Source organism: Abramis brama, assembly GCF_963993115.1.
Source record: "Abramis brama genome assembly, chromosome: 22".
Lineage (NCBI taxonomy): Eukaryota > Metazoa > Chordata > Actinopteri > Cypriniformes > Leuciscidae > Abramis > Abramis brama.
Window position 1 is genome coordinate 23,549,371 of NC_139984.1, and position 11,820 is coordinate 23,561,190.

An 11,820-nucleotide genomic window follows, 5' to 3' on the forward strand; every position below is an offset into this window, starting at 1 on the left:
CTGTTGTGCTTTCCTGCACCACACAGACACGTAGACTGTTACTGCATGGCATTTCTGTGTCTTTTTCAAACAGAGTCGAGGCTACTTTAATAGCCAATTAAATACTTTAGAGCTGAGCATGCAAGAAAATATCAGAGAATATTCACCAGAACTATTTAAATGCATTTAAAATGAAATTCCATGTCTTTTCAAGATTGTATTAATTCCCATGATTTTCCCTGACCTAGACATCACATTTTTAAAATCCCCCAATGGTTTTCTATGACTGTGGGAAGCCTTCTGCTTGTTAATGTCCATTTTTAAAGCATTTGAGATTCACCCTGAAGACCAGAGTGGCTTGAATAGAGATGAAAGACCTGGCTTGTGTCCATCACTTTAGCTGGTGCTCTGATTCACATGAAACATTCTGAAGCACAGAACAGTTGTGGATTTTGCAGAAATTGTGCAGAAACGTGTTGTGCTATGTGTCAGATAGTCACTTCCCACACTCGGTAAAACTCATCTTATAATTCTTGGAAACGGCACATTAATACATGCTCCCAGCTGTGGGAAGGTATCACACAAGAGTCTACAACCTAATCACAATCTTTGCACACATATGGTGTTCCAATAGGATATCAGAACTCATATGAGATCTCTTTGATATCTCAATTGTTTCTCCAAGATTTTTAAATCCAAGATAGCATAGTCTTTAATCAAGTCAAAGGTTCATCTATTTAATTTGTGATATTTAAATCAGAACTGAAAACTCCATTGAGTCTCTAAGCTATGAAACAGCAAATTCCAAGCAATAAAATTGAACACTGGTCTGTCTTAAAATTATGCTAAGGAATATGACATGAGTTTAAGACTATTAAAATGATTCACCCACATTCGATCAGCAAAAATACTGACGCACTTTTTTAATGAAATTTATTCCCACTCATATTAAGTCTGATTGCTTCCTTTATATAATTTACACACACATTTGAAACGACACATGAGTGATTCACTATCCCTGCATGCATTGCTTCATCCTGTGTCAGTGTTTGATGGCGATGACTTTAACCTCTGTGAAGAAGTGGTATGAGTCTTTCCCCCCCTCTCGACCAATGCCAGAGTTTTTCATGCCACCGAATGGAAGATTTAAATCTCTGACCAGCCAGCAGTTGGTCCACACCAACCCAGCCTGCAGTTTCCTAGCAACCCTGTGTACGCGCCCCACATCTCGGGACCACACCGTGGCGGATAAGCCGTAGCGTACGCCGTTGGCCCGCGATATCACTTCCTCTTCTTCATCGAAGGGTGTCACACAGGTTACGGGACCGAAAATCTCTTCCTGCATCAATGCGGAGGAGTCTTTTACTCCGGAGATGACGGTGGGCAACATGAAATAGCCATCTGCATTATGCTGAGGAAGGGTAAGGTTGTCCACACCCTCCCCACAATGCACCTGTGCACCTTCTGCCAGCGCCAAAGCAACATAACCTTTAACCTGTAGGAGTTAGCAGGCAATTTAGATGTTTTAAAAGTATGTATCTGTTTGTAAGCCTAGAAATTTGATTTTATATGAACAGAGAGAGCGAGAGATAAAGACTCAGACCTTCTGAAGATGCTCTTTGCTGATGAGCGCTCCATTATCATTGGAGGGGTCAGAGGGCACTCCAGTTTTCCACAGACGAACCGCCTCCACGAAACGAGTGAGGAATTCTGGGTAAATGCTCCGCTCAACGAAGATTCTGCTGGTACACAGGCAGATCTCTCCCTGAGAGAGAAAAGAAAAAGATGCAAATAAGTTCTTCAGTAATTCTCACAGTTATCACTTGGCTGTGTAAACTAATTACAGTACAGGTCAAAAGTTTGGAAACATTACTATTTTTAATGTTTTTGAAAGAAGTTTCTTCCACTCATCAAGCCTGCATTTATTTGATCAAAAATACAGAAAAAAAAATGTAATATTGTGATATATTATTACAATTTAAAATAATTGGTTTTCAATTTATTATACTTTAAATTATCATTTATTTCTGTGATGCAAAGCTGAATTTTCAGGATCATTACTCCAGTCTATCACATGATCCTTTAGAAATCATTTGGTCCCACTTTATATTAAGTGGCTTTAAGTACTATGTACTTACATTGAAATTAATAATTTGATACAATGTACTTATTGTGTAACTACATGTTTTTACATTGTACTTACATTTTAAAAATTCCTGCATGTAATTACAGCTGTAATTTATTTATGTTATTACATTTGTAATTACACAGTTGACCCTTCCCTTAGACCTTAAACCTACCCAATCCACCACACCTGTCCCTAACCTTACACCTCAATAGCAGCAAAAGTATTTTACAATACAACTTTTGTAAGCACATCTTTTTGATGTGAGTACATAGTACTTAACGCCACTTAATATAAAGTGGGACCAATCATTCTAATATGATGATTCATTATCAAAGTTGGAAACAGTTCTGCTGCTTAATATTTTTTCATAACCTGTGATATTTTTTAGGATACTTTGATGAATAAAAAGTAAAAAAAATAAAATAAAAAAAAAGAAGCAAACTTTTGTAACAACAATATACACTACTGGTCAGTAATTATTTTTCTTTCTTTTTTTTTTTAAATAAATCAATACTTTTATTCAGCAAGGATGTTTTAAATTGATAAAAAGTGATAGTAAAGAAGATTTATATTATTAGAAAATATTTTTTTATTTTGAATAAATGCAGTTCTTTTTAACCTTTTATTCATCAAATATATTAGGCAGCAGAACTGTTTCCAACACTCATAATAAATCAGAATATTAGAATGATTTCTAAAGGATCATGTGATAGACTGGATGTCACATGTGACACTGAAGACTGGAGTTAATGATCCTGAAAATTCAGCTTTGCATCACAGGAATAAATTATTTTTTAAAGTATATTCAAATAGAAAACTATTATTTTAAGTTGTAATAATATTTCACAATATTACTGTTTTTTTTCTGTATTTTTGATCAAATAAACGCAGCCTTGATAAGCCTTAGAGACTTCTTTCAAAAATATAAAAAAACGTAATGTTTCCAAACTTTTGACCTGTACTGTATATATGGACACTTTAAATATTAGCACAGCGAGGATGTGTTTGTGTGTGCGCGATGTGAAGGCCTGAGTGAGAGAAAAAGAGAAAGAGAGAGAAAGAGTGTGAGAACACAATGTACAATGCTGTATTCTGAGCACCACAGTGTGGCAGAAAACGGAACTACATGGTGTTATCCCATTAAAAAAAGATTTGAGACAAATATATAAAATATTTCCCAGTTACTCCAATATGTTGCATGTTTAACTCAGCAAATGGAGTCAGGTTATCATCATCAGCTAAACCTAAAACTATATAAAAAATGATTTTCGCTAAATGAAATAAAGCTGAAATAAAATATGACAAATATTAGATGAAAAACATTTTATTTTATAAAAGTCACATTTTACACCCAGTATTCTTACTGTATAGGAACATTAGGAACAACAACAGAAAGCATGTGTATCTGAAAATGTAACCTGATTGGTCAAGCTGTGCATGAGCTCACCTGATTGGAGAAGCTGGATCGTACAGTAGTGCTGATGGATTGATCCATGTCAGCATCAGCAAATATAATAGCCGGGTTCTTCCCGCCAAGCTCCAGTGAAAGCTTCTTACAATGTGGCGCACTGCGTTCTGTTATCAGTCTTGCTGTAGCCGTGCTCCCCGTAAATGAGATCAACGGCACGTCAGGGTGAGACACCAATGCATCCCCGGCTCGTGGGCCCGTACCAAAGACAATGTTGACCACACCGGGTGGAAAGCCTAGAAGATACACACACACACATATTATATAGACACATTCACTCAATTCAGATGCATCCCGGTAATAAGAGAAAAATAAAGCTACCAATGTACCCTGAGATGAGCTAATTAACAAATCTGTCCCAGATACACACACAAATCCCTCACCAGCTTCCTCCAATAGCTGACACATCATCCAGGCAGTGACTGAAGTCATTTCACTAGGTTTCGCAACCACAGTGTTGCCTGTAGCAACAGCCGGAGCAATCTTCCAGGTCAGGAGATACAGTGGCAGATTCCATGGGCTTATAAGACCAGCTGTAGACAGGGAATATAACAGACATAAACCATCTGAAAGAGGGTGATTTACATTAGAGAGTAATAGTACTGTATGAATCTGACACATACCCACTCCTACAGGACAGCGTACCGTGTAGTTGAGGCAGCCCATGTGATCCATCTGACTGCAGTCAGTAGTGTGATGCAGGACAGATGAAGCAAAAAAACGGAAGTTGTACGCTGATCGTGGAATGTCCACATTTCGGGCAAAAGTTATAGTCTTCCCTGGAAAAAAGAGAAGAGGAAATTAGTCCATTTCATGCTTTAAGAGCCCTATAATAAAGAACTGAATAAAACCAAATTAAATTCTTCAGTGACAAAAAAGTAACAAGATATATAAGATATATATAGTCCAATATTTCTTTTTTTATTTATAATTTTTGCAAATATAGTCTTAAATACTATGTTAAAAATATTGGATGGATGAGATAGATATAGATAGATGGATGGAAGGATAAAGGAATAGATAGATAGGCAGACAGACAGGTAAGTTAATGAATGGATGGGCAGGCACTTAAATATGGATGGATGGATGGATGGATGGATGGATGGATGGATGGATGGATGGATGGATGGATGGATGGATGGATGGATGGATGGATGGATGGATGGATGGATGGATGGATGGATGGATGGATGGATGGATGGATGGATGGATGGATGGATGGATGGATGGATGGATGGATGGATGGATGGATGGATGGATGGATGGATGGATGGATGGATGGATGGATGGATGGATGGATGGATGGATGGATGGATGGATGGATGGATGGATGGATGGATGGATGGATGGATGGATGGATGGATGGATGGATGGATGGATGGATGGATGGATGGATGGATGGATGGATGGATGGATGGATGGATGGATGGATGGATGGATGGATGGATGGATGGATGGATGGATGGATGGATGGATGGATGGATGGATGGATGGATGGATGGATGGATGGATGGATGGATGGATGGATGGATGGATGGATGGATGGATGGATGGATGGATGGATGGATGGATGGATGGATGGATGGATGGATGGATGGATGGATGGATGGATGGATGGATGGATGGATGGATGGATGGATGGATGGATGGATGGATGGATGGATGGATGGATGGATGGATGGATGGATGGATGGATGGATGGATGGATGGATGGATGGATGGATGGATGGATGGATGGATGGATGGATGGATGGATGGATGGATGGATGGATGGATGGATGGATGGATGGATGGATGGATGGATGGATGGATGGATGGATGGATGGATGGATGGATGGATGGATGGATGGATGGATGGATGGATGGATGGATGGATGGATGGATGGATGGATGGATGGATGGATGGATGGATGGATGGATGGATGGATGGATGGATGGATGGATGGATGGATGGATGGATGGATGGATGGATGGATGGATGGATGGATGGATGGATGGATGGATGGATGGATGGATGGATGGATGGATGGATGGATGGATGGATGGATGGATGGATGGATGGATGGATGGATGGATGGATGGATGGATGGATGGATGGATGGATGGATGGATGGATGGATGGATGGATGGATGGATGGATGGATGGATGGATGGATGGATGGATGGATGGATGGATGGATGGATGGATGGATGGATGGATGGATGGATGGATGGATGGATGGATGGATGGATGGATGGATGGATGGATGGATGGATGGATGGATGGATGGATGGATGGATGGATGGATGGATGGATGGATGGATGGATGGATGGATGGATGGATGGATGGATGGATGGATGGATGGATGGATGGATGGATGGATGGATGGATGGATGGATGGATGGATGGATGGATGGATGGATGGATGGATGGATGGATGGATGGATGGATGGATGGATGGATGGATGGATGGATGGATGGATGGATGGATGGATGGATGGATGGATGGATGGATGGATGGATGGATGGATGGATGGATGGATGGATGGATGGATGGATGGATGGATGGATGGATGGATGGATGGATGGATGGATGGATGGATGGATGGATGGATGGATGGATGGATGGATGGATGGATGGATGGATGGATGGATGGATGGATGGATGGATGGATGGATGGATGGATGGATGGATGGATGGATGGATGGATGGATGGATGGATGGATGGATGGATGGATGGATGGATGGATGGATGGATGGATGGATGGATGGATGGATGGATGGATGGATGGATGGATGGATGGATGGATGGATGGATGGATGGATGGATGGATGGATGGATGGATGGATGGATGGATGGATGGATGGATGGATGGATGGATGGATGGATGGATGGATGGATGGATGGATGGATGGATGGATGGATGGATGGATGGATGGATGGATGGATGGATGGATGGATGGATGGATGGATGGATGGATGGATGGATGGATGGATGGATGGATGGATGGATGGATGGATGGATGGATGGATGGATGGATGGATGGATGGATGGATGGATGGATGGATGGATGGATGGATGGATGGATGGATGGATGGAAACCGGATGGATGATCTTACCAACCCCAAACTTTTGAACAGTAGTATACACACATTCAGTGTACAGCATATTATATATAATTATCTACTGTATACAAATATCAGCCACTCAGCTCTCTATATATTCTATCAGCTGCTAAAAAAAATAATAATCTGTTGACCACTGAAAAAAGTACATTGCTGAGTCACTTCAATTCTTGGTCTATTGTGCAGTAGTAAGTCCTTTGAACTTCTTCAGTACAACTTCTTTAGAGTTAAACTTCTTTAGACAAACTAACAGTTAAAGGGGCGACCAGTCTTACTTTTTAGTATCAAATTAGACCAAATTATGTTTATATGTAACTGACTTAAAACAGTTATGTGATGACCTACTTTTAAGACTAGTCTTAGCAGTTTGTGCATCCGGCCCCTATACTATGATGCTGTAGTGTTTCTAGTGTTTTACCCTGGTCTTTAGACTCAGCCTGGGCAAACTCCTCCAGTCGAGCCTCTATCAGGTCTGCCAGTTTATTCAGTACTTTGGCTCTCTCTACTGGGCTCTTAGCTGACCAATCAGGAAAGGCCTCTTTGGCTGCCCTCACTGCAGCATCCACCTATGACCATTGAGAAAAGGGTTAAACAACCAATATATTTCACAACTGAGAAGGGGGGTGTCTTGCTTTGTATTGGCCAGTATGGTGTGGTGAAAAAAATAAGTAATGCAAGACCTCCTTTTTTGGTATTTAAAGGCTTTATTAAGTGCATTATCAGAAAACATAATATAAAAATGATCTCTTTTTTGTTCCACTGATCCACACGAGTTCTTATGGTGTGAGCTCCAGCTTATTTGGCTTAATCATTAGACACTGGACCTTGAGCGTTGCCCAATCTTTTATGACCAAAGTGTTTACAGCAAGAAATATATGAGACCAAAGGTACGTCACCCTGACTCAGCAAGCAATTATTACTCTGAACTTTCTTAGAATTTGTGTCTTCAGCCAAATAATGATGTGAGTAGTTAAATATTTTTTAAAGGTAAAACTGCACTTTTTTAGTAATGCAGTGCATAATTGATCATGCACAGAAGTGACATCTTCAAATATTCAACAAAACATGAGAAAAAAAGAGAAATATCGAGAAAAACCTCACCTCCTCAGGTCCACTGTCTGGAACTTTGCAATAAATCTCTCCCGTCGATGGGTCAAAAGAGTCCATTAGCTTGGAACATGGTGCAAACTTCCCACCGATATAGTTTTCCAGCACTAGATATTTCATATCTTTTGACATTGCAGAAAAATCAGCTTTGCAAACTAAATGATCCGAGATGTTTGCGCACCAGTCAGCGTGCTGTCACATATGAGCTTTCACCGGACTCTTTTGCAATCTGTTTACTCAAGTAAATGAGAGGTTGTATAGGAAACTAAAGGGCTTCACCAGCAGACATGTGTCAACACTGATTCATTTCAGCATGAGTTGGACATTAACATACCTTAACTTGCTGGAGGTTCTGAGATATTATTCACATTTCCATGAAAAGGGAATATGCCAATATAATATATATAACATTTTGGATATATAAAACATTTATTGTTATATATAATTTTTTATATACACAGTATATATATATGTGTGTGTGTGTGTGTGTGTATATATATATATACAGTGAGGAAAATAAGTATTTGAACACCCTGCTATTTTGCAAGTTCTCCCACTTGGAAATCATGGAGGGGTCTGAAATTGTCATCGTAGGTGCATGTCCACTGTGAGAGACATAATCTAAAAAAAAAAATCCAGAAATCACAATATATGATTTTTTAACTATTTATTTGTATGATACAGCTGCAAATAAGTATTTGAACACCTGTCTATCAGCTAGAATTCTGACCCTCAAAGACCTGTTAGTCTGCCTTTAAAATGTCCACCTCCACTCCATTTATTATCCTAAATTAGATGCACCTGTTTGAGGTCGTTAGCTGCATAAAGACACCTGTCCACCCCATACAATCAGTAAGAATCCAACTACTAACATGGCCAAGACCAAAGAGCTGTCCAAAGACACTAGAGACAAAATTGTACACCTCCACAAGGCTGGAAAGGGCTACGGGGAAATTGCCAAGCAGCTTGGTGAAAAAAGGTTCACTGTTGGAGCAATCATTAGAAAATGGACGAAGCTAAACATGACTGTCAATCTCCCTCGGACTGGGGCTCCTTGCAAGATCTCACCTCGTGGGGTCTCAATGATCCTAAGAAAGGTGAGAAATCAGCCCAGAACTACACGGGAGGAGCTGGTCAATGACCTGAAAAGAGCTGGGACCACCGTTTCCAAGGTTACTGTTGGTAATACACTAAGACGTCATGGTTTGAAATCATGCATGGCACGGAAGGTTCCCCTGCTTAAACCAGCACATGTCAAGGCCCGTCTTAAGTTTGCCAATGACCATTTGGATGATCCAGAGGAGTCATGGGAGAAAGTCATGTGGTCAGATGAGACCAAAATAGAACTTTTTGGTCATAATTCCACTAAATGTGTTTGGAGGAAGAAGAATGATGAGTACCATCCCAAGAACACCATCCCTACTGTGAAGCATGGGGGTGGTAGCATCATGCTTTGTGGGTGTTTTTCTGCACATGGGACAGGGCGACTGCACTGTATTAAGGAGAGGATGACCGGGGCCATGTATTGCAAGATTTTGGGGAACAACCTCCTTCCCTCAGTTAGAGCATTGAAGATGGGTCGAGGCTGGGTCTTCCAACATGACCCGAAGCACACAGCCAGGATAACCAAGGAGTGGCTCTGTAAGAAGCATATCAAGGTTCTGGCGTGGCCTAGCCAGTCTCCAGACCTAAACCCAATAGAGAATCTTTGGAGGGAGCTCAAACTCCGTGTTTCTCAGCGACAGCCCAGAAACCTGACTGATCTAGAGAAGATCTGTGTGGAGGAGTGGGCCAAAATCCCTCCCGCAGTGTGTGCAAACCTGGTGAAAAACTACAGGAAACGTTTGACCTCTGTAATTGCAAACAAAGGCTACTGTACCAAATATTAACATTGATTTTCTCAGGTGTTCAAATACTTATTTGCAGCTGTATCATACAAATAAATAGTTAAAAAAATCATACATTGTGATTTCTGGATTTTTTTTTTTTAGATTATGTCTCTCACAGTGGACATGCACCTACGATTACAATTTCAGACCCCTCCATGATTTCTAAGTGGGAGAACTTGCAAAATAGCAGGGTGTTCAAATACTTATTTTCCTCACTGTATATATATATATACACACACACACACACACACACACACACACACACACACACACACACACACACACAGATAACATTATAAACAAAATATGTACTAAATAAATAAAATATGTGGCAGGAATCATCTGAAACTGACACATTTTTATCTGTTTCGTTTGTGTGCACATGTACACAATGCTACAATATCCTTTAAAAAACAAGATATGAACATGAGGTCATTTAAAAAAATTATTGATTGAGTTAAAAATATTGAGTTAATGATGTTCAGTTAAGTTATATAAATCAATGTATTCAGTTTCTTTTGTTAGAATTTAGTGTCAATTATAAGTGGATATTTTATATTAAAAGGATATAGCAACAACAAAGCATTTAGCTACTTTATGATAGAAATGTAACACCTTTAATTTGACATACTTCAAGATTCTTTGAAAATCATTTAAAGTGGCCTATTTTAGGGCAAAAGTGACAAGGCCTCCAACAGACACTGTGGACTTGTGGGAAACATTTTATTTTCTTAAACACATGGAAGAGAGACAGGCCACATTTAAACAAAGATGGCTGGTGGAAGTCTGACATCTCCTTTCTTTACTGAAGATGATGGCGGGAAATCCAATCACACTTAATTTCACCCTCAATTTATTTGGCCGCAAGTTCTCAATGCAACACTAGGCCGCAATTTGCTGAGATAACCCCACTTCATTGTTCACAGTTCATATTCTGGGAGACCAATAAAAGAGTCCATTTCAAGTTTTGAAAGAGATATTATACCAATCCAGAACAGGGATCTTAGAAACCTTCTAGAATTTGGGCAACATGATCAGTTGGGGGTAATGCATTACCAGTAACACGAGTTGCGTAATCAGATTACCCTTTACAAGTAACTAATAAAGTAACATTACTTTATAATGCGAGCGTGCATTTACTAATCTCACTTGCACAAAAACAGATACAATATTGCTTAAAATGAATATTACACAAACCAGCAATAATTAAATATGTTAACACATAACACAATATACTTTTATTAACCAGTGACTTTGCTGCTGACCTTTGATGATCCAATTCAAGCATACAAATAAGCAAAATCTACATTTGTGTTTAAGTTTTTTGAAGTAAAAGAGTTAAACTTCTGCAATCCAGAATGAGCTGCGCCCTCCACTGTACAGGCGTGAATTTGCATTTCCTTCAGCCTGAGGCTTACATATTTCACTTTTGATATGAAAGGGCTTTACATTTGCCAAAATTAAAACTTTTTTTTTTTTGTTATTACAAAACAAACAGGCAAGCCCAAAAACGTAATGCAAAAGTAACAGAACACATTCCTTTCCATAAAGAGTAACTAAGTAATGCAATTATTTCTTTAGGGAGTAACGCAATATTTTAATGCATTACTTTTAAAAGCAACTTTCCCCCAACACTGAACATGATAGTAAATGGAAATAACAAAAGGATGAGAATTATAAAATATAAAATCAGATGACTAAAACAGAGTAAAAGGCAAAAACCTGTCGATGTTATAAAAACACACCCATATACGTGTATACAGTGTAGGTGATTTAAAAGCTAATTTAAACCATTTTTAGCAAAGCGATTTTATAATTTTATATTACTTTTTTAATGAAGCAGCATTAAAACAAATCAATTTATTTTTTATGGAGAAGAAAGACTCGAGAGTGAGAGACTTTGCTCATTCTAAATCAAAAGACAAACCCTAGAGTAAAGTGGGTGGACGTTCAAATCTGATTCCTCAAGATAAAGATATAAACCACCAAGCCAAGAAAAATAACATCTATAAGGAGGATTAACAAGCAGAAAAAAAGACAACCCTTATTATGCCCAAAATACCATAATAGGCAATCATTTGGGATGATTCAAACAGAGGATCAAAGAGAACAATGAGTTGAAAGTAGACCAAGTGTCAAG

General features: G+C 39.2%; 1 protein-coding gene across 1 annotated transcript; it reads right to left on the reverse strand.

The window, feature by feature from the left end:
- Nucleotides 1-895: 895 nt before the first annotated feature.
- On the reverse strand, nucleotides 896-8,025 carry aldh8a1 (aldehyde dehydrogenase 8 family, member A1). Its single transcript, XM_084098600.1, has 7 exons — nucleotides 7,786-8,025; nucleotides 7,103-7,250; nucleotides 4,199-4,354; nucleotides 3,959-4,108; nucleotides 3,555-3,811; nucleotides 1,583-1,744; nucleotides 896-1,474 (listed from the first exon to the last, which is right to left on the reverse strand). Exons 1-7 carry the CDS (start codon nucleotides 7,921-7,923, stop codon nucleotides 1,022-1,024), a joined length of 1,464 nt encoding a protein of 487 aa, XP_083954726.1. The 5' UTR covers nucleotides 7,924-8,025; the 3' UTR covers nucleotides 896-1,021.
- Between the last annotated feature and the right edge of the window lie 3,795 nt (nucleotides 8,026-11,820).